The 24,107-nt window shown below is 44.3% G+C and overlaps 1 protein-coding gene across 3 annotated transcripts; it reads left to right on the top strand.

Moving 5' to 3' along the window:
- On the top strand, positions 1–24,039 carry LOC110493604 (multidrug resistance-associated protein 7). Of its 3 annotated transcripts, none has more exons than XM_021567965.2 (22): positions 1–93; positions 1,104–1,305; positions 1,577–2,954; positions 3,221–3,448; positions 3,724–3,880; positions 4,039–4,202; positions 4,308–4,387; positions 4,501–4,672; positions 4,916–5,014; positions 5,219–5,408; positions 5,514–5,591; positions 5,779–5,964; positions 6,060–6,192; positions 8,107–8,299; positions 8,977–9,320; positions 9,674–9,843; positions 10,545–10,705; positions 11,031–11,284; positions 11,563–11,708; positions 20,498–20,595; positions 22,602–22,714; positions 22,851–24,039. In XM_021567965.2, exons 2-22 carry the CDS (start codon positions 1,115–1,117, stop codon positions 22,984–22,986), a joined length of 4,671 nt encoding a protein of 1,556 aa, XP_021423640.2. In that variant the 5' UTR covers positions 1–93; positions 1,104–1,114; the 3' UTR covers positions 22,987–24,039. The 3 variants fall into 3 exon arrangements, 2 of the variants coding, with proteins under 2 accessions (XP_021423640.2, XP_036805472.1); XM_036949577.1 differs by lacking the exon at positions 1–93 and adding an exon at positions 915–973; XR_002469176.2 differs by lacking the exon at positions 20,498–20,595.
- Positions 24,040–24,107: the final 68 nt, after the last annotated feature.

Here is a 24,107-nt window from a genome sequence, read left to right as displayed (position 1 = left end):
GAAAAATATCTGTCTCGTCACCGGAAGTTGTCACACTATTGATGCTCCGCCACCAAATGCTACATTCTCCCATAAATCCAAAGCTGTAAACAGGTATTTCACTTTATATTGACAATTGTGTTTATCCCAAGTTGCAGAGAGAGTCTTGCCATATATACGCTTTATATCATGCAAAAGGCAATGTTTAATTAACTTGACGAACAATAACACACGCTGCTGTTGAGAGATTTGCTAGCCAGTCTCATCCCAATGTTTACACATTTTCCCCCCAAGCAAGTGTGGCTGACCAGTAGAATATGACAGCTAGCTAGCTAAACCATGTGCAACTGAATCATAGAGGGCTTCAAATGAGTTGACAGTAGACTGCTTAATGAGAGACAAACACATTTCTTAAAACAAATAATTTAGCTATATATGTAGTGTAACTATAGCTAGGTAGTACAGAACTGTGCTGTAGTCCTCTTGCTCAGTTGTGCACTGGGGCCTCCCACTCTTTCTATTCTGGTTAGAGACAGTTTGAGCTGTTCTGTGAAGGGAGTAGTACACAGTGTTGTACGAGATCTTCAGTTTCTTGGCAATGTCTCGCATAGAATAGCCTTAATTTCTCAGAACAAGAATAGACCGACGAGTTTCAGAAGAAAGTTCTTTGTTTCTGGATATTTTGAGCCTGTAATCAAACCCACAAATGCTGATGCTCCAGATACTCAACTACTCTAAAGAAGGCTAGTTTATTCCTTCTTTAATCAGTACAACAGTTTTCAGCTGTGCTAAAATAATTGCCAAAGGGTTTTCTAATGATCAATTAGCTTTTTAAAATGATCAACTTGGATTAGCTAACACAACGTGCGATTGGACACAGGACACAGGAGTGATGGTTGCTGATAATGGGCCACTATACGTCTATGTAGATAATCCATAAAAAATCTGCCGTTTCCAGCTACTAGTTATTTACAACATTAACAACGTCTACAATGTATTTCAGATCAATTTTATGTTATTTTAATGGACAAAAAAATGTGCTTTTCTTTCAAAAACAAGGACATTTCTAAGTGACCCCAAACTTTTGAACAGTAGTGTAAATTGTGTATATATCTTTTCCCCAGATGCTTGGAGAATGGGGACAGGTGTGGTGGCTGATTTTGGCCCCAGTGAGTTAATCTCTGGCCTGTGCCACACGGACACCCTTGACCCGTTCCCAGTGTGGCGGGATGGAGCCATCACCCCCTGTTTTAACCAGCTGGTTCTGGGAGCCCTGGCTCACGCTGTGGTGGCCGTCTTCAGTGCCGTCTACCTGAGTGCTCAGAGGTAACTTTAGGTCACAGTCAGGCCGCTCACAAAATCACAAGGCATAGGCTAGAACATTCTGGCCACTATTAATCCTACAGCACATACAGTAGCATGCAATACAGGCCCCCATATTGCACCTAGGTAAAATAAAGATGCATACCTCCAGAACAGTAAGTTCATGTCTGTACTGGATCCCATTCTGTAGATCGGCATCTTTATCAGTTATTATATCTAGCCAGGCCATATTTCAGACAGCTCATCTACCATTTTATATTTTTGCATTACACAGATGCTGTCTCCTCCGGCCCTCTCCCCCGTGTGGCTGGGGCCTCAGGGTGGCCTCGGCCCTACTGGTGGCCCTGCTCTTTGTAGGGGACTTAGTCCTGGTGGCCCTCCTCCACCGGGGGGACATGTACCTGGACGTCCTGGCTGATGGATGTGCCGTTCTAGCCTGGCTGGTCCACTTTGGGGCCCTGCTTGTCCTCCAGAGGTCCATCCATAGAAGAACCAGGGGTCCCTCTATGTTACTACTGCTGGTGCTGTTGCCTATCCCTAACCTGGTGGTCATCCTGCTGGCTTACGCCCGGGATTCCACCTACCTGGACCTGGCGGAGCCCCTTAGAGTGGCCCGGCTGGTGCTAGCAGCCGCCCGGGGACTCCCTCTCCTGGTCTACCTCCTGGCCTTCGCTGCTCCCTGCGTTGGTGAATGGAGTTACACCTCCATGTCCGTCAATGATGCAGACAGCTCACTCCTCATCCCAGAGAGTTTCTACCAGGACACGGGAGAGATGGTGGCAGAGGATGGCAGTGGCTGCATCTCCCGCCTGCTGTACCTGTGGTTGAACCCTCTGCTGAGGCGTGGGCGGCGTGGGGAGCTGGAGAGGCCATGCGACGTCTATCTCCTTCCCCGGAGACTGCGCACTAGCGCAGTGCGCCGACACTTCCTCCGCTGCTGGGAGGACTGCCAACAGCGGGCAGCAACACAGAGAGGGAACACTACACCCAGGCCTGCAAGCAGGAGCCTACAGAATGGAACATGGACTTCACCCCTCCAGGAGGAACTATCTGGCATAGCAGTGGAGGAGGTAGGACTGTTAAAAGTGTTGCACAAAGCCTTCGGGCTGCGCTACTACCTGCTTGGAGTGCTGAAGCTAGCAGGCAACATGCTGGGCTTTGCGGGGCCCCTGCTCCTCAGCAGCCTGGTGACCTACATGGAGGAGAAGGGGGCCCCCATCAGCTGGGGGGCCTGGTGTGCCACGGGCCTCTTCTTTAGCACCTTATTCTCCGCCCTCATCCGGAACCTCTTCGTCTTTGAGGTCTCGAAGGTCTCACTCTCGGCGCGTGCCGCCCTCGTCTCCTCCATCTACGGCAAAGCACTGCGGGTCAACGGCGGTGGCTTGGCGGCGCGGTTCACCCTGGGTGAGGTGGTCAACTTCATGAGCACGGACACGGACCGCGTGGTCAACTTCTTCAACAGTTTCCACGAGATGTGGAGTCTGCCCTTCCAGTTCTCTATTGCCCTCTACCTGCTCTACCTGCAGGTGGGCGTGGCCTTCCTAGGAGGACTGGGTGTGGCTCTGCTGCTGGTGCCGCTCAATAAGGTGCTGGCCTCGAAGATCATGGAGAATAACAAGCACATGCTCACACATAAGGATAGTCGTGTCAAGGTGAGAAATTCTCTATGGCTTTGGCTATCTTTGACTTTTATCTTAACACACCAACCATAGCAAACATCAATATGGACACTATGTTTATTGTTTAGAGTAGTACTATTAAGTAGTAATAAAGTAGTAATTGCATTATACAACTTCATACATACTATACGGGTTCTTGTAGACCTAGTCCTACAGCTTTTATATTAAAATACTTCGATATCAGATGTGAGATGTGAACTCATTCATTGTCGTCTGTCTGCCCTGTCCTTGCCTTCCAGCTAATGACAGAGGTCCTCTTTGGAATACGAGTCATCAAGTTCTACAACTGGGGGGCCTACTTTGCCCAGAAGATAGCAGATTGTCGGAGGCAAGAGCTGTCCCACCTCAAGGCCATTAAGTACCTGGATGCTCTGTGTGTGTACACCTGGGGAGCTCTACCCGTAGTCATATCTATCATCACCTTCGTCACATACGTGCTGCTCGGCCACGAGCTCACTGCAGCCAAGGTAGGCATGTTTCATTTTGTGAAACTAGAGCGCTTCACTTTTAAATGTCAGCAAACTATTTTGCAATCAATCTGTTCCAATGTCCTCACTAGCATACCACCTTGTATGAAGTAATGTTTCGGATAGAACATTCCAAGTGGTGGCTATGCCAGAATGGACATTGGAAGAGACTTATTAACTGTTGAAAGACCTACTAGCTGAGACCCAGGAACACAATGAGGATGTGGATACATGAGACTAATTCGAATAGGGACACTTCCCCTCCTCCATTGCAGGTGTTCACCACTCTGGCTCTAGTGGGCATGCTGATTCTCCCCCTCAACAGCTTCCCCTGGGTCCTCAACGGCACCCTGGAGGCCAAGGTGTCCCTGGACCGCATCCAACGCTTCCTCAAGCTGCCCAACCAGGACCTTGATGCATACTTCAGTCATGGTGGGTGTGTGTGTGTGAGTGCGCAGCATAAATTAAGTACATTTTGCTTGTACATACAATATCAATTAATACATGTTCAATAACTCTTGTCTATGAAAGTGAGATATGCGATTATGTGTATGAATGTTTTTCATTGACCTTGTGGCTCCAACTTACAGTGGCCCCGGAGGACCCCCAGGACACCATTGTGATGAGTCAGGGCACATTCTCATGGCAGGGGCCTGGGGGGCCAGACCAACCCACAGAGGGAGATACAGGCTCTGAGACTGAATCCACCAAAGGAAGTCTGCTGCTCCATAGCCTCAACCTCACCATCACTAAGGTGTGTACCCTGCATCACAAACTATGTAACCTATACAGCGTGTAAATCATGGGGTCTACCATCTAATCACTGCAATGTTGTAATGCTTTTTTTCTTGTCCGTCAGGGATCCCTAGTTGTTGTGGTGGGAAAGGTGGGCTCTGGGAAGAGCTCGTTACTGGCAGCCATCACTGGAGAACTCAACAGGTAGTGCTCATCGCCTCATTTACTAAGTTTACAAAGCTCAAGTAAATTTGTTTTGTTTGTTTATTTCAGTGACCTTTTTCGATCTATCATTGAGTTATTACTTCCCTCTGTAGGCGTGGAGGTGTTGTATACGTCCAGGGCAGGGAGGATGGTTTCGGTCTAGCCGCTCAGGAGCCGTGGATCCAGCATGCAACAGTTCGGGACAACATCCTGTTTGGCAGAGACTACAACAGTTCCTTCTACCAGGCCGTGGTGGAGGCCTGTGCTCTCACAGACGACATCAATGTGAGACTCAGCATCTCTCTTTTTCTTTTTCACTCTCTTTATTTGTTTCTGTCTCTGCTTCAATCTCTCTTATCCTCACAGACAACCTCAATGCTAGCTTTCTCCCCCATTTTATTTTGACCCAGTACAAGCTTTACTTGACAACCCCTAATATATTTGTGATATATCCAATGAATGTTATAAACACAAATTCCAAACTCAGTGCATATGGAAGTATTTGACTGAATTGTCTTGTTTGTCCAGATTCTGCCTAATGGGGACAGGACCGAGGTGGGAGAGAATGGAGTTAATCTGAGTGGAGGACAGAAAGCTCGCCTGGCCTTGGCCAGAGCTGTTTACATGGTAAGAGTCCTCACCAGATTCCATGGTAACACAACAGCCATCTAGAACAGTGAATCTCCAACTTGATTTAACAAGCAAGCTTGTACCAGTTTGGATAGCAGAAAACATTCAATGATTAGCTTTTTGTACTGAAGGTTTCTCTCTCTTTGTCTTTATCTCTCTTGCACACATCTGCATACTCCCCCTCTCTTTTAAACACACAAGGAGAAAGACATTTTCCTCCTGGACGATCCACTGGCAGCAGTAGACACTGACGTGGCCCATCACCTCATGGAGAGATGCATCATGGGAATCCTCAGGAGCAAGACCAGAATCCTTTGCACCCACCGCATAGAGTTTGTGGACAAAGCTGATGTGGTGATTCTCATGGACAATGGAACAATTATTAAAACTGGTAGTGAACTTGGGCCTTATGTTCTTCAATTGATAATGGAATAATGAATTACTTTTCTGTGTTAACACATTTATATGTCTGAATAAACTCATTTGATTTAAATAGGTACACCTGAAGAGGTCCTTCCTTTGGTAGAAGCAGTGCCCAAGAACCGGAAGAATGACAGTAATGCAAAGGAGAAAGGTAACAGTAGTCATTAATGTCTCTTAGCATTGTGTTTTGGGAATATATTGCTTGCGACACAGTGCTAATATCACTGATGCAGAGGAACGAAGCTCCATTTAATTACTTTCTACATCTTGAATTGAGTGGTGGACTATTGTATGAAAAAATTGCCAGGTGTTTTTATATGCATTCTGACTTGAATCAGATGTTATTGAGCGAGAGGAGGAGCAGGGTCCGTCCAATGAGCTGTTTGCAGAGGTGGAGTCTTCACTCTCAGGGGAGGAGCAGAAGGCTGTGGGCGGGCTGGCCTGGAAGGTTTACCACGCCTACTGGAGAGCGGTAGGAGGGGCTTTGGCTGTCTCCATCCTACTGTCCCTACTCCTCATGCAAGGTACACTGACCACCTGGTTCCTTAATCACATCACACTTCTGTTGCCTTTGCAGGCTTGTGTATGTTTTGTACATTTTGCTGTCTTTGTCCCTCAGCCTCTAAGAATGTGTCTGACTGGTGGCTGTCCCACTGGATCTCTAACCTGAATAACAATGGTTCATCCCAGAGTGTTCTAACGCCTGCCTACAGCTCACCACATCTGCTGCTATTCTCTCCTGGAGGACTAATGTAAGTTAGAGGTTGTTACAACGTTAACACTGATACCCTAGATAAGATTCCAATTACTCCGAATGTGCAGTGTGATTCCTCTTATATAATCCACTTACGACTCCACACTGCTTTAAGTCATACTTAGATACATTTACAGTGCCTTGCGAAAGTATTCGGCCCCCTTGAACTTTGCGACCTTTTGCCATATTTCAGGCTTGAAACATAAAGATATAAAACTGTATTTTTTTGTGAAGAATCAACAACAAGTGGGACACAATCATGAAGTGGAACGACATTTATTGGATATTTCAAACTTTTTTAACAAATCAAAAACTGAAAAATTGGGCGTGCAAAATTATTCAGCCCCTTTACTTTCAGTGCAGCAAACTCTCTCCAGAAGTTCAGTGAGTATCTCTGAATGATCCAATGTTGACCTAAATGACTAATGATGATAAATACAATCCACCTGTGTGTAATCAAGTCTCCGTATAAATGCACCTGCACTGTGATAGTCTCAGAGGTCCGTTAAAAGCGCAGAGAGCATCATGAAGAACAAGGAACACACCAGGCAGGTCCGAGATACTGTTGTGAAGAAGTTTAAAGCCGGATTTGGATACAAAAATATTTCCCAAGCTTTAAACATCCCAAGGAGCACTGTGCAAGCGATAATATTGAAATGGAAGGAGTATCAGACCACTGCAAATCTACCAAGACCTGGCCGTCCCTCTAAACTTTCAGCTCATACAAGGAGAAGACTGATCAGAGATGCAGCCAAGAGGCCCATGATCACTCTGGATGAACTGCAGAGATCTACAGCTGAGGTGGGAGACTCTGTCCATAGGACAACAATCAGTCGTATATTGCACAAATCTGGCCTTTATGGAAGAGTGGCAAGAAGAAAGCCATTTCTTAAAGATATCCATAAAAAGTGTCATTTAAAGTTTGCCACAAGCCACCTGGGAGACACACCAAACGTGGAAGAAGGTGCTCTGGTCAGATGAAACCAAAATGGAACTTTTTGGCAACAATGCAAAACGTTATGTTTGGCGTGAAAGCAACACAGCTGAACACACCATCCCCACTGTCAAACATGGTGGTGGCAGCATCATGGTTTGGGCCTGCTTTTCTTCAGCAGGGACAGGGAAGATGGTTAAAATTGATGGGAAGATGGATGGAGCCAAATACAGGACCATTCTGGAAGAAAACCTGATGGAGTCTGCAAAAGACCTGAGACTGGGACGGAGATTTGTCTTCCAACAAGACAATGATCCAAAACATAAAGCAAAATCTACAATGGAATGGTTCAAAAATAAACATATCCAGGTGTTAGAATGGCCAAGTCAAAGTCCAGACCTGAATCCAATCGAGAATCTGTGGAAAGAACTGAAAACTGCTGTTCACAAATGCTCTCCATCCAACCTCACTGAGCTCGAGCTGTTTTGCAAGGAGGAATGGGAAAAAATGTCAGTCTCTCAATGTGCAAAACTGATAGAGACATACCCCAAGCGACTTACAGCTGTAATCGCAGCAAAAGGTGGCGCTACAAAGTATTAACTTAAGGGGGCTGAATAATTTTGCACGCCCAATTTTTCAGTTTTTGATTTGTTAAAAAAGTTTGAAATATCCAATAAATGTCGTTCCACTTCATGATTGTGTCCCACTTGTTGTTGATTCTTCACAAAAAAATACAGTTTTATATCTTTATGTTTGAAGCCTGAAATGTGGCAAAAGGTCGCAAAGTTCAAGGGGGCCGAATACTTTCGCAAGGCACTGTATATACAGAGCCTCTACATATTTTAGATTGTGCAGTAAAAGGATTAGGTTTCATGGAGGTGTCAAATCCCACAGACATCCATGATGCAGCACACACGCATGACAAGATTTATTAAGCAATTGCATATTAAAATACATGTTTTCTCCCCTAATCTCCAGGCACCCGGTCAGTATTATGGAAACGACACCTTTCGCCAACATAAGCTCAGAGGTGAAGTTCTATCTGACGGTTTACGGTTCCATTGCGGGGGCTAACACGATCTTCACCGCCATCCGAGCCTTCCTCTTCGCCTATGGAGGCATCCGTGCAGCATCGGTTGTCCACAACAGACTGCTGGACACAGTCCTCAAGGTGGGCTTTTTCTGTTAAGTTGACTCCTCGGGAAACTGTTTTAGTCATGGTCATGGTTTCAATCATGCAAAGGCAGTATTTTAAATTTGTAGCATAAATATGATTAATTTTGAAAACTTCTCATTGTTCAACTCATGCTGTGAGAGCAGTGGAGGCTGTTGAGGGCAAGATGGCTCATAGTAATGGCTGGAATGGAGTCGATGGAATGATATCAAACACATCAAAGACGTGGTTTCCATGTGGTTTATACCACTCCATTGACGCCATTCCAGCCATTATTATGAGCCGTCCTCCCTTCAGCAGCCTCCACTGTGTGAGAGTTGATGCTTTCAAATAATTTACAGTGTACTTGTTGTGTGTCCACACATTTCTAGTTTCTAGTGACTTAAATATTATTTATATATATATATATGGCATATATTAAATTATTATACATACTTTTTTTTGTACTTAAACAAAAATGCTTTATTGGATAGAGGAGAGACAGTGGGAAAGCTAGTTTTAGGCTGAAAAGGCTTTGGTCCCATGCTGCAGCGCTATATGTGATCGGGAGGCAGCGGTTTAGACTGCTAGACCACCTTAATCCACGTGTTTGTAATGTTTACTATTTACATTGCCATGATAGAGTACAAACACACCTAACTACCCCTGACCCGCCTCTCTCTATATCAATCCAGGCTACAGTTACCTTCTTTGACACTACACCGCTGGGCCGCATCCTTAACCGCTTCTCCTCCGACCTGTACAGCGTGGACGACACTCTCCCTTTCTTCCTCAACATCCTGCTGGCTAACATCTTCGGCCTACTGGGCATGCTGATAGTGATGAGCTACGGCCTGCCCTGGGTCCTAGTGCCCCTGCTTCCCCTGGGCCTGCTTTACCACTGCACACAGCGCTTCTACCGACACACATCCAGAGACCTAAAGCGTCTGTGCAGCCTCACCCTCTCGCCGGTGTATTCACATTTCTCTGAGACGCTGAGTGGCCTGGGTACCATCCGAGCAAGTTCCAGTGCCTCCAGGTGAGGACGGTAAAGTTAGAATGAGGAATTGATGTTTTAGGCCAACCTAGATCTGTGGTTGCCAACTTTGATTTGGCTAGTTGAATCAGGGGTGTTAGCGGTTAGTGCTGAGCTGGCACAAAAGCCTGCTTAACCTGTACCTCTCTAGGACCAGTCCAAGGTCCAAGCCGAAACATGTTTTTTGTGCTGGCTACTACTGTAATATTTGAAAATGTAAAAATAAGTGAATAGGATTTCAGTATAAATACACAGTTGTCTGCCTGCGGTTACAGTTGAAATATTGCTATCAATGCATGAATTAGGTAACCTTTGAGTGGAAGGAGGTTCATGTTCTCTGTCTGTTGTGGTTCCAGATTCGAGGAGGAGAATGAGCGGCGCCTGGAGCAGAACCAGCGCTGTCTGTTCCTTTGCAACGCCGCCATGCAGTGGCTGGACATCCGCCTGCAGATAATCGGCGTCGTCGTGGTGACGGGCATCGGCGTGATCGCCGTCGTCCAGCACCAGTTCAAATCCATCGACTCAGGTGAGCAGCCAGCTAGCGTGTTAGCATGTGTCCCATAGTCAGCACAGACCTAGCACAACACAGGCCTTGACTCAGATTACACTGTTTATGTCTACTAGTTGTTGAGGCTGGTGTAGAGGAGAATTTAGAAATAGTATCAGTATATGTACACTGAGTGTACAAAACATTAAGAACACCTCTTTCCATGACATCGTCTGAACAGGTGAATCCAGGTGAAAGCTATGATCCCTTATTGATGTTACTTGTTAAATCAACTTCAATCAGTGTAGATGAAGGGGAGGAGACAGGTTAATTGATTTTTAAGCCTTGAGAAAATGGAGATATGGATTGTGTATGTGCCATTCAGAGGGTGAATGGGTAAGACAAAATATTTTGTAGTAGGTGCCAGGCGCACAGTTTGTGTCAAGAACTGCAACACTGCTGGGTTTTTCCACGCGCAACAGTTTCCCGTGTATATCAAGAATGGTCCACCACCCAAAAGACATCCAGCCAACTTGACACAACTGTGGAAAGCATTGGTGTCAACATGGGTCAGCATCCCTGTGGAACACTTTTGACACCTTGTAGAGTCCATTCCCTGACGAATTGAGGCTGTTCTGAGGGCAATATTGTTTTGTATTGAGTATACTCTAGACATGTCCTGTTTGCTGTGTCTTGGCCTTAATAATGACTGTTTGTCATATGGGTGTTCTCCCTGCCAGGTCTGGTGGGTCTGTCCCTGTCCTATGCTCTGTCCATCACAGGCCTGCTGTCAAGCCTCATCTTCAGCTTCACCCAGACAGAGTTGCAGCTGGTGAGTGTGGAGCGCACCGAGGAGTACTCCACCACCCTGCCCACTGAGCCACAACACAGCAACCCACAGGTGAGGAGTCCTGTGAGGGCGTGTGTCTTATAGCATACCACTCAGCTGCACCTCATTGAAGAGGTTTCATAATTCATTTTTTTCTATGTCAGAAGTGTACACCACTCTGTAGACCTTTAGAAGGTTATGTGGCAGGTTTTCAGTGGCTGTCTTTATGAGGTGTTGGATAGATGTTATTTCTAAAATTACTAAATCTATTTGTTCAAGTTTTTTGGGTCTTTTAGCCTGGTCAGTTACTTCTTACTGAAGTGGCCACTCAGGGGAATAGAAAACAAGTACATTTGTTAAATGACTGAGGACCCATCTACTTCCGTCTTTACCATAGGTGCCCACCTCGTGGCCGGAGCAGGGTTGGGTGGAGTTCCGTGGGGCCGTGCTGTGCTACAGAGAGGGGCTGCCCAACGCCCTGGACGGGGTGAGCCTGGTGGTCCGGCCTGGGGAGAAGGTGGGGGTGGTGGGCCGGACGGGCTCAGGAAAGTCCACCCTGTTCCTGGCCCTCTTCCGCATGGTGGAGCTGAACCAGGGTCAGATCTTACTGGATGGAGTGGACACCAGACAGGTGGGACTGGCCCAGCTCAGGTGAGAGGATTAAGAGATGATGTTGATGAATATGGTGGTGATATGATGATAATAGATTTGAATGTTTTTTGTACTTTTCCAACTGCTAGACTCAACATTATTGTGTACTTGGATGGTGATCTGTGCATCTGTAATAAAAGCCCTTTATAGGTGACGACATTCATCGTGCACGTCTGCATATTTTGAAATATAAGAAATCTGTGTTCCTTCATTCATTCATGAATCTAGAGTAGTTGACAGATCAATATTTCACACTGTATTTGTGGCTCCCCCTGCAGGTCCAAACTGGCCATTATCCCCCAGGACCCATTCCTGTTCAGCGGGACAGTGAGGGAGAACCTGGACCCATGTGGACGTCACCCTGACCCCCGGCTACTGGAGGTCCTGGAACACTGTCACCTCAGCCCTGTCATCAACCGCATCGGTGAGAAAGCGGGAGGGTGGGAGAGGATTGAGGACAATAGAGGAGGGAAATTGTGATGGTGATAGAAGGGAGATGGATGATGAAAAAGCATGCAAATGAAAGGGTGATATAGCGGATAAGAAATGGGAGGAGTAGTTGAATTAAACAGACAAACAGAATGAGAGACCAATGGAGAGAAGAGGGGTATCAAACATGGGTGAAAGTAAGCCGGTACATTCCGGTAACATGTCCCGACAAAATAATTAGTGGTGGAATGCCGTCCTGGTAAAACGTTGCCCATTGCAATAATTAAAAGGAAATGCCAAGAAAACTATATGCAATGACACCATTATTTAACATTACCGCATGTCAGCTGCATGAAAATGAACGAGTTGACTTAAAATCGGTCCGCATACCCTTCAAATTGTGCTGTGGTTCGAAGAGAACACAAAAATGTTGCGAAGGCGGAGATAAGTGACAGATGCGCACGTACAGCATTGGATGCATCAATTCGGGCTACAAGAGTAGTGGGCCTAATGACAATCGCTGAATGTCATTACACTTTTAGTTTTTTTTGTAACAGATTTGTCTTTCCATTCAGAAAATTGCGGGTGCACTGGATGCTGGAATTATTTTGTGAGTGGACAAACATGCGTGGGTAGCTAAAAGGAGTGCCTTTTGAAGTGATTGTTTCACAATCAAGTGAAAACTTCATGACTGGTTGTTTTTATGCCACATTAAAAGTTAATACATGATAAAAGTTATGACACGGCGATCATATGACATTAATAGCGATTCTATATGTAATATATCCATCTATATGTCATTCTATGATTAGACTAGGGCTGTTAGTGACCATATTACCGCCACACCGGCAGTCAGGAGTCATGAAGGCAGTCAAATTCCATGTGACCGTTAGTCATGGTAACTAGGCTTCTCCAAGCTCTGATGCTGCTGATGGTCATTAGTAGCCTACCAAACTTTCTAACTGCCTGGTACTCAGCACTCTATTGTCCTTCTAATCACTCTGACAGCAATGCAAATGTAATCAGAAATCAAATCAAACACTTCATGAACTCATGTTGCGCAACATTTCTATAGGATATGAAATTGTGGGAGAGAACAGTGTTTTGATGGCCTCTATTAAAAAGAGGAGGATCCCATCAGCTTTCTGTAAGCTAGGCTTCCCTAATATTAAACACATTGCTTTGCTTTAAAACAGAAGTATAGCCTCCCTGGCTGGCATTAAAATTCATCACGGGAAAGGTTTCCTTCATTTGCTATTTAAGTGCATAGATTCAAGCAGACCACCATAGTCCCTGTGCCTAAGGAAGCAAAGGTAACCTGCCTAAAGGATTACCACCCCGTGGCACTCACGTCAGTAGCCATGAAGAGCTTTGAAAGGGTGGTCATGGTTCACATCGACAGCATCCTCCCGGACACCCTAGACCCATTCCAATTCGCATACCGCCCCAACAGATCCATAGATGACGCAATCTCAATCACACTCCACACTGACCTTTCTCACCTGGACAAAAGGAACACCTATGTGAGAATGCTGTTCAATGACTACAGCTCAGTGTTCAACACCATAGTGTCCACGAAGCTCATCACTAAGCTAAGGACTCTGGGACTAAACACCTCCCTCTGCAACTGGATCCGGGATTTCCTGACGGGCCACCTCCAGGTGGTACGAGTAGGCAACAACACGTCTGCCACGCTGATCCTTAACACTGGGGCCGCTCAGGTGTGTGTACTTAGTCCCCTCCTGTATTCCCTGTTCACCCACGACTGTGTGGCCAAATACAACTCCAATACCATCAAGTTTTCTGACGACACAACAGTGATAGGCCTGATCACCGACAACGATGAGACGTCCTATATGGCGGTGGTCAGAGAACTGGCAGTGTGGTGCCAGGACAACAACCTCTCAATGTGAGCAAGACAAAGGAGCTGATTGTGGACTACAGGAAAAGGCGGCCCGAACAGGCCCCCATTAACATCGACGGGTCTGTAGTGGAGCGGGTCGAGAGTTTCTTGTTCCTTGGTGTCCACATCACCAACGAACTATCATGGTCCAAACATACCAAGACAGTCGTGAAGAGGGCACGACAAAACCTTTACCCCCTCAGGAGACTGAAAAGATTTTGCATGGGTCCCCAGATCCTGAAAAGGTTTTACAGCTGCACCATCGAGAGCATCCTGACCGGTTGCATCACCGCCTGGTATGGCAACTGCTTGGCATCTGACCGTAAGGCGCTACAGAAGGTAGTGCGAACGGCCCAGTACATCACTGGGGCCAAGCTTCCTGCCATCCAGGACCTATATAATAGGTGGTGTCAGAGGAAAGCCCATAGAATTGTCAGAAACTCCAGTCACCCAAGTTATAGACTGTTTTCTCTGCTACGGCAAGAGGTACTGTAGCACCAAGTCTAGGACCAAAAGGCTCCTCAACAGCTTCTACCCCCAAGCCATAAGACTGCTGAACAATTCATGAAATTACCACCAAACAATTTACATTAACCCCCCTTCATTTGTTTACCTCAACTAGCCTGACCCCCCGCACACTGACTCGGTACCGGTGCCCCCTGTATATAGCCTCGTTATGTTATTCTTATTGTGTTACTTTTCATTATTACTTTTTATTTTAGTCTACTTGGTAAATATTTTCTTCTTCTTGAACTGCACTGTTGGTTAAGGGCTTGTAAGTAAGCATTTCACGGTAAAGTCTACACTTGTTGTATTCTGCGCATGTGACAGTTTGATTTGATTTGAGAATAGTCTAATGGGTGACATGATTAGCCTATCACTTGTGAATGATATATTATCAATTGTGAATGATGCCGCTTGTGTGCATTAAGGCAGGAAACACCTAATGTAGCCAAGCCCATAGGCCTATATGTTTTGATAAGGTTTGAATCACAACTAAAGTGGCCAAATAACTTCTTAAAATGAAGCACATTAATCTGCTTAATGACCGGTGTAGAGCCTAACGTGCATACATAGGCGGCACGCGAGTTTCAAATTTGGGGGAAATAATTTTCACCATAAAAATACACCTTTATAATAAAGAATTGCATGCATAATCGCATTTATGCTCACTTTTGCGAATTGCGTTTTCCTGCTAATTGATTGCATTTTGGAACATTCGTGCTTATAATGTGAAGAAATAGCCCAATGTTTATCAACATTTTAAGCTACATGTTCTGATCTGTAGTCAATGATCAGCCTCATTGCTTTTAAAAGGTTTTTTATTTGTAATAAATATGCTAAAACCCTGTTTTCACTTTGTCATTGTGTGTAGATTGATGAGGAACAAAATTAATTTAATCCATTTTAGAATAAGGCTGTAATGTAACAAAATGTGGAAAAAGTGAAGGGGTCTGAATACTTTACGAATGCACTGTATATTCAGACCAAGCGCACAACTGCCACTGGCTGTAGAAAGGCATTGTTTTTTTAAGGGGGCATTACGGCCACACTAGGGGGATGCCACCGGGAAATTTGAGGCATTATCAAGTGCTTGTCAAATTGTGAATGAGAGACTGATGAAGTGTGTGCAGCCTGTGCAAGCAACAAAGCAGAGCTCATGCCTTTCATGCAACTTTTTTCAAATCTTCCTTACTCGCATCTTGCAGCCTTAGATTGTATTACAAATCAAAACATGTAGCCCAAAGTTTGTATCACAACTAAAATTGTGTATTTCTTTAACCCCTCAACACAGAATAGCGCACTCCCTCAGAAATTGTTTGGTGAAAGCATCCTGTCTATTTTATTCAGCTACAGTTGAAGTCGGAAGTTTACATATACCTTAGCCAAATACAGTGAGGGGAAAAAGTATTTGATCCCCTGCTGATTTTGTACTTTTGTCCACTGACAAAGAAATGATCAGTCTATAATTTTAATGGTAGGTTTATTTGAACAGTGAGATACAGAATAACAACAACAAAATTCAGAAAACCGCATGTCACAAATGTTATAAATTGATTTGCATTTTAATGAGGGAAATAAGTATTTGACCCCCTCTCAATCAGAAAGATTTCTGGCTCCCAGGTGTCTTTAATACAGATAACGAGCTGAGATTAGGAGCACACTCTTAAAGGGAGTGCTCCTAATCTCAGTTTGTTACCTGTATAAAAGACACCTGTCCACAGAAGCAATCAATCAATCAGATTCCAAACTCTCCACCATGGCCAAGACCCAAGAGCTCTCCAAGGATGTCAGGAACAAGATTGTAGACCTACACAAGGCTGGAATGGGCTACAAGACCATCGCCAAGCAGCTTGGTGAGAAGGTGACAACAGTTGGTGTGATTATTCGCAAATGGAAGAAATACAAAAGAACTGTCAATCTCCCTCGGCATGGGGCTCTATGCAAGATCTCACCTCGTGGAGTTGCAATGATCATGAGAACGGTGAGGAATCAGCCCAGGACTACACGGGGAGGATCTTGTGAATGATCTCAAGGCAGCTAGGACCATAGTCACCAAGAAAACAATTGGTAACACACTACGCCGTGAAGGACTGAAATCCTGCAGCGCCCGCAAGGTCCCCCTGCTCAAGAAAGCACATATACAGACAGTGGGGCAAAAAAGTATTTAGTCAGCCACCAATTGTGCAAGTTCTCCCACTTAAAAAGATGAGAGAGGCCTTTAATTTTCATCATAGGTACACTTCAACTATGACAGACAAAATGAGAAGAAAAAAAATCCAGAAAATCACATTGTAGGATTTTTATTGAATTTATTTGCAAATTATGGTGGAAAATAAGTATTTGGTCAATAACAAAAGTTTATCTCAATACTTTGTTATATACCCTTTGTTGGCAATGAGAGAGGTCAAACGTTTTCTGTAAGTCTTCAAGGTTTTCACACACTGTTGCTGGTATTTTGGCCCATTCCTCCATGCAGCTCTCCTCTAGGTCAGTGATGTTTTGAGGCTGTTGCTGGGAAACACGGACTTTCAACTCCCTCCAAAGATTTTCTATGGGGTTGAGATCTGGAGACTGGCTAGGCCACTCCAGGACCTTGAAATGCTTCTTACGAAGCCACTCCTTCGTTGCTTGGGCGGTGTATTTGGGATCATTGTCATGCTGAAAGACCCAGCCACGTTTCATCTTCAATGCCCTTGCTGATGGAAGGAGGTTTTCACTCAATCTCACGATACATGGCCCCATTCATTCTTTCCTTTACACGCATCAGTCGTCCTGGTCCCTTTGCAGAAAAACAGCTCCAAAGCATGATGTTTCCACCCCCATGCTTCACAGTAGGTATGGTGTTCTTTGGATGCAACTCAGCATTCTTTGTCCTCCAAACACGACGAGTTGAGTTTTTACCAAAAAGTTATATTTTGGTGTCATATGGTCAGATTGGGAGAATTTAATCTTCTTCTGGATCATCCAAATGCTCTCTAGCAAACTTCAGACGGGCCTGGACATGTACTGGCTTAAGCAGGGGGACACGTCTGGTACTACAGGATTTGAGTCCCTGGCGGCGTAGTGTGTTACTGATGGTAGGCTTTGTTACTTTGGTCCCAGCTCTATGCAGGTCATTCACTAGGTCCCCCCGTGTGGTTCTGGGATTTTTGCATGGAGCCCCAGATCGAGGGACATTATCAGTGGTCTTGTATGTCTTCCATTTCCTAATAATTGCTCCCACAGTTGATTTCTTCAAACCAAGCTGCTTACCTATTGCAGATTCAGTCTTCCCAGCCTGGTGCAGGTCTACAATTTGGTTTCTGGTGTCCTTTGACAGCTCTTTGGTCTTGGCCATAGTGGAGTTTGGAGTGTGACTGTTTGAGGTTGTGGACAGGTGTCTTTTATACTGATAACAAGTTCAAACAGGTGCCATTAATACAGGTAACGAGTGGAGGACAGAGGAGCCTCTTAAAGAAGAAGTTACAGGTCTGTGAGAGCCAGAAATCTTGCTTGTTTATAGGTGACCAACCAAATAGTTATTTTCCACCATAATTTGCAAATTAATTTATTAAAAATCCTACAATGTGATTTTCTGGATTTTTTTTCTCATTTTGTCTGTCATAGTTGAAGTGTACCTATGATGAAAATTACAGGCCTCTCATCTTTAAGTGGGAGAACTTGCACAATTGGTGGCTGACGAAACACTTTTTTGCCCCGCTGTACATGCCCGTCTGAAGTTTACCAATGAACATCTGAATGATTCAGAGGACAACTGGGTGAAAGTGTTGTGGTCAGATGAGATCAAAATGAAGCTCTTTGGCATCAACTCAACTCGCCATGTTTGGAGGAGGAGGAATGCTGCCTATGACCCCAAGAACACCATCCCCACCGTCAAACATGGAGGTGGAAACATTATGCTTTGGGGCTGTTTTTCTGCTAAGAGAACAGGACAACTTCACCGCATCAAAGGGACGGTGGACGGGGCCATGTATCATGAAATCTTGGGTGAGAACCTCCTTCCCTCAGCCAGGGCATTGAAAATGGGTCGTGAATGGGTATTCCAGCATGACAATGACCCAAAATACACGGCCAAGGCAACAAAGGCGTGGCTCAAGAAGAAGCACATTAATCTCCTGGAGTGGCCTAGCCAGTCTCCAGACCTTAATCCCATAGAAAGTCTGTGGAGGGAGCTGAAGGTTCGAGTTGCCAAACGTAAGCCTCAAAACCTTAATGACTTGGAGAAGATCTGCAAAGAGGAGTGGGATGTGTGCAAACCTGGTGGCCAACTACAAGAAACGTCTGACCTCTGATTGCCAACAAATGTTTTGCCACCAAGTACTAAGTCATGTTTTGCAGAGGGGTCAAATACTTATTTCCCTCATTAAAATGCAAATCAATTTATAACATTTTTGACCTGCGTTTTTCTGGATTTATTTGTTATTCTGTCTCACTGTTCAAATAAACCTACCATTTAAAATTATAGACGGATCATTTCTTTGTCAGTGGGCAAACGTACAAAATAAGCAGGGGATCAAATACTTTTTTCCCTCACTGTACATTTAAACTTCACAATTCCTGACATTTAAATCCAAGTAAAAATTCCCTATCTTAGGTCGGTTAGGATCACCACTTTATTTTAAGAATGTGAACTGTCAGAATAATAATAGAGTGATATATTTCAGCTTTTATTTCTTTCATCACATTCCCAGTGGGTCAGAAGTTTACTTACACTCAATTAGTATTCGGGAAGCATTGCCTTTAAATTGTTTAACTTGGGTCAAACGTTTCGGGTAGCCTTCCACAAGCTTCCCACAATATGGTGGGTGAATTGTCCCATTCCTCCTGACAGAGCTGGTGTAACTGACTCAGGTTTGTTGGCCTCCTTGCTCGCATATACTTTTTCAGTTCTGCCCACACATTTTCTAAAGGATTGAGGTCAGGGCTTTGTGATGGCCACTCCAATACCTTGACTTTGTTGTCCTTAAGCCATTTTCCACAAATTTGGAAGTATGCTTGGTCATTGTCCATTTGGAAGACCCATTTGCAAACAAGCTTTAACTTCCTGACTGATGTCTTGAGATGTTTCTTCAATATATCCACATAATTTTCCGTCCTCATGATGCCATCTATTTTGTGAAGTGCACCAGTCCCTCCTGCAGCAAAGCACCCCCACAACATGATGCTGCCACCCCCGTGCGCCACGGTTGGGATGGTTTTCTTCGGCTTGCAAGCCTCCCCCTTTTTCCTCCAAACATAGCAATGGTCATTATGGCCAAACAGTTCTATTTTTGTTTCATCAGACCAGAGGACATTTCTCCAAAAAGCACGATCTTGTTTCCCCATGTGCAGTTGCAAACCGTAGTCTGGCTTTTGTATGGTGGTTTTGGAGCAGTGACTTCTTCCTTGCTGAGCGGCCTTTCAGGTTATGTCTAGGACTCGTTTTACTGTGGATAAAGATACTTTTGTGCCTGTTTCCTCCAGCATCTTCACAGGGTCCTTTGATGTCATTCTGGGATTGATTTGCCCTTTTCGCACCAAAGTACGTTCATCTCTAGGAGACAGAATGCGTCAATTAGCCTATCAGAAGCTTCTAAAGCCATGGCATAATTTTCTGGAATTTTCCCAAGCTGTTTAAAGGCACAGTCAATTTAGTGTTTGTAAACTTCTGACTCACTGGAATTGTGATACAGTGAAATAATCTGTTCTAACCGACTTGCCAAACCTATAGTTTGTTAACAGGAAATTTGTGGAGTGGTGGAAAAAACTAGTTTTAATGACTCCAACCTAAATACTGTATGTATTCTTTTTGAATTGTATTCTTCACACTATAAAATAATGCCACTGAATTCTAAGCAAATCTTGTCTGCTAATTGAACTAGTGTCGCCCACAGCCATATGGCAAAGCCAGATCAGGGCCTAACATAACGACAACTCAGAGTATGCGTTTCTGTTCTTCTGAAATAGACTGCATTTTCTTCATATCATGTTTCTTTAGACCTGTCTAAAATAAATAATGGATTTATTGTGATGGTGTAGGTTATATTACATAGGTTTATTAGACTTTTTAAAATGTAGAGGTTCCAAAGGTCTGCATCAGTGTGGAAGCCAGGAGATGCCAAATGTGTTTGTTAATTAACGGTCAATTACCGTGAGACCGGCAGATATTTGCTTTACAATCACAAAATGTCATGACCGCCACAGCCCTAGATTAGACCCATTAAAAAAAAACATAGCATGTTTAGTACCTGTAAGACATTAATTCTACTTTCACGTTTGGTATCAAACCAAGTGAGAGTGAAAGAACAAGGAAGGAAGAGAGTGACGGTAGTAATTAGTTCATGTTTCTGTCTGTAAGATATCGGTCAGGTGTCCTCACTAACATCTGTGTATCTTAGGTGGTCTTGGTGCTGAGGTGGGAGAGCGGGGCAAGTCTCTCTCTTTGGGACAGAGACAGCTGCTGTGTCTGGCCAGGGCTCTGCTGACTGAAGCTAATGTAAGAACCAGCCCACACCATCCATCCATATTGATTACTAACATGGCTTTGAATTTATCCATCCATACCAAGTACTATCATGGCTTTGAATTCAACCATCCATATCAATTACTAGACAATCAGCTGGGCTAGACAATCTGGACACTCTCTTCCTAAAATGATCTGCCACCATTGTTGCAACCCCTATTACTAGTCTGTTCAACCTCTCTTTTTGTATCGTCAGAGATTCCTAAAGATTGGAAAGCTGCCGCGGTCATCCCCCTCTTCAAAGGCGGTGACACTTTAGACCCAAACTGTTACAGACCTATATCCATCCTGCTCTTTCTTTCCAAAGTCTTCGAAAGTCAAGTTAACAAATAGATCACTGACCATTTTGAATCCCACCGTACCTTCTCCGCTGTGCAATCCGGTTTCCGAGCTGGTCACGGGTGCACCTCAACCACGCTCAAGGTACTAAACGATATCATAACTGCCATCAATAAAAGACAGTACTGGGCAGCCGTCTTCATCGACCTGGCCAATGCTTTCGACTCTGTCAATCACCGTATTCTTATCGGCAGATTCAACGGCCTTGGTTTCTCAAATGACTGCCTCGCCTGGTTCACCAACTACTTCTCAGATAGAGTTCAGTGTGTAAAATCGGAGCGCCTGTTGTCCGGATCTCTGGCAGTCTCTATGGGGGTACCACAGGGTTCAATTCTCGGGCCAACTCTTTTCTCTGTATATATCAATGATGTTGCTCTTGCTGCGGGTGATTCCTTGATCTACCTCTACGCAGACGACACCATTCTGTATACATCTGGCCCTTCTTTGGACACTGTGTCAACAAACCTCCAAACGAGCTTCAATGCCATACAACACTCATTCCGTGGCCTCCAACTGCTCTTAAACGCTAGTAAAACTAAATGCATGCTCTTCAACCGATCGCTGCCCGCATCCGCCTGCCCGACTAGCATCACTACTCTGGATGGTTCTGACTTAGAATATGTGGACAACTAAAAATACCTAGGTGTCTGGCTAGACTGTAAACAATCCTTCCAGACTCATTAAGCATCTCCAATCCCAAATTAAATCTAGAATCGGCTTCCTATTCCGCAATAAAGCCTCCTTCACTCACACTGCCAAACATACCCTCGTAAAACTGACTATCCTACCAATGCTCGACTTCGGCGATGTCATTTACAAAATAGTCTCCAACACTCTACTCAGTAAACTGGATGCAGTCTATCACAGTGCCATCTGTTTTGTCACCAAAGCCCCATATATCACCCACCATTGCGACCTGTATGCTCTCGTCGGCTGGCCCTCGCTACATATTCGTCGCCAGACCCACTGGCTCCAGGTCATCTATAAGTCTTTACTAGGTAAAGCTCTGCCTTATCTTAGCTCACTGGTCACGATAACAACATCCACCCATAGCACGCGCTCCAGCAGGTATCTCACTGGTCATCCCCAAAGCCAGCACTTCCTTTGGCCACCTTTCCTTCCAGGTCTCTGCAGCCAATGACTGGAACGAATTACAAAAATTGCTGAAGTTGGAGACTTCTCCCTCACTAACTTCAAGCATCAGCTATCTGAGCAGCTCACTGATCGCTGCAGCTGTACACAGCCCATCTGTAAATAGCCCATCCAACTACCTCCCTCATCCCCATATTGTTTTTATTTACTTTTTTTGCTCTTTTGCACACCAGTATTTCTACTTGCACATCTATCACTCCAGTGTTAATTTGCTAAATTGTAATTACTTCGCTACTATGGCCTATTTATTGCCTTACCTCCTTACTCCATTTGCAGACACTGTATATAGATTTTCTTTTGTTATTGACTATACTTTTGTTTATTCCATGTGTAACTCTGTGTTGTTTTTTGTCGCACTGCTCTGCTTTATCTTGGCCAGGTCGCAGTTGTAAATGAGAACTTGTTCTCAGCTGGCCTACCTCGTTAAATAAAGGTGAAATAAAAAACTAACATGGCTTTATTTCTCAACCATTGTTTCCTCTCTATAGATTCTGTGTATTGACGAAGCTACAGCCAGCGTTGACCAAAAGACGGACAAACTGCTACAACAGACAATCAGAGAGACATTTCAAGACAAGACCGTCCTCACCATTGCCCATAGGTAAATGACTCGATGAACACAACTTTACATAATAATCTTAAGTGCTTTAGTAGACATTTAAATGAATTATACATAACTTAAGTTTTCATGGTACATTTATAACGTAATTTGACACCTTGATTTTCTCTGTCAACAGGATCAACACCATCTTGGACTCCGACAGGGTGCTGGTGATGCATTCTGGGAAGGTGGTGGAGTTTGACACCCCTGCTGATCTGTGCCAAAGAGATGACTCTATTTTCTGCAAGCTGGTTGGTGGGAGGGGAGAGTAAGAAGAGAAGCTATCAGAGGACTAAAGACAATGGGAAATGTCAATGGGGATCTCTCTCTCTCTGTTTCCTCACAGGAGGCCAGTGGTGGTCGGACTCGGTGGACCAACCAGCCACCTGTTCAATGGAGGTGGTAGAAGTTGGCCCTATAATAATTACTGGTCCAGGGTCATAATCGATTTTTTTTCATCCCCATAATCGTTAAGGTTAGGATTTAGTGTAGGGTGATCTGATCCTAGATCTGTGGTTAAGGGCTGAGACTTCTGCCTTGAGGCCCACTGACGGACATTTGACCTCTGAGAGCAAGGTCTTAATAGTCCAACCCAAGTGAGATTATTATTTAACTACATTTTAGGAAGCCGGGTTCATTTTCTAACCTGGGCATTGTGGAATTTCTCTGCTTTTTATTCAGGAAACACGTTAATGTGGTACAAAGAACTGATGTGTCAGTAGCACAGAAGGAATGAAGGAACATAATAAGAATAAGTACTGTAATTGCTTTTGTGTTGAAGGGAGTAATTTATAGAGCTATAATGGATTTATTTTGACTGAAAAGTTGTCTTCCTAGAGTAAGTCAGTCATTCACATTTCAGCATCGTCAATCATTTGTGAATGTCTGAGATTCCTCTTGCACCTGGTCTGTTGGCAGTATGACCTTTATAGCTAGACAGAGTGCACAATAATGGACATTCTTCACATAGATAAAATGCATGTTTACACACTGTTTGCTCTATGGACGTGTTGCAGATGAATAGACTGAGATAAATAAAGACATTTTAAAGTTACTCTTTTTCTATTTGTTTACCATTCACACAGAGAACATTTGTTTGGAAGCTCCTCACAATATTGTTACATCTGATGATTTCAAGCCATTCTGTAGTAGAACTACTGTATATCAGTCATTTGAGAATGTTTCTGTTTTGTAATACACTGTAAGAGAGAACATCTCAGGGAGAATCGCCTTTACATACAGCGTTTTCACTTGAGGTCAGTACTCTCATGTACAGTAATATGAAGGTGTAACATGTTCAAAATAAAATGGCTCTACTGGTTTTACATTATGATAATCGTCATAATTAGTCATTAGTTATATTTCTGTTTTACACATCCCATGTTATTGTTTT

Source organism: Oncorhynchus mykiss, chromosome 17 (genome assembly GCF_013265735.2).
Source record: "Oncorhynchus mykiss isolate Arlee chromosome 17, USDA_OmykA_1.1, whole genome shotgun sequence".
Taxonomy (NCBI): domain Eukaryota; kingdom Metazoa; phylum Chordata; class Actinopteri; order Salmoniformes; family Salmonidae; genus Oncorhynchus; species Oncorhynchus mykiss.
The sequence above is the reverse complement of the archived record's forward strand: the minus strand, read 5'-3'. Positions and strand labels throughout refer to the sequence as shown.

Coding starts and splice junctions, on each gene's coding strand:
- LOC110493604 (XM_021567965.2), top strand. CDS start 1,115: ATGGGGACAGGTGTGGTGGCTGATTTTGGCCCCAGTGAGTTAATCTCT. Junction 1,306..1,576: donor GTCTACCTGAGTGCTCAGAG/GTAACTTTAGGT, acceptor TGCATTACACAG/ATGCTGTCTCCTCCGGCCCT. Junction 5,409..5,513: donor TGGAACAATTATTAAAACTG/GTAGTGAACTTG, acceptor TGATTTAAATAG/GTACACCTGAAGAGGTCCTT.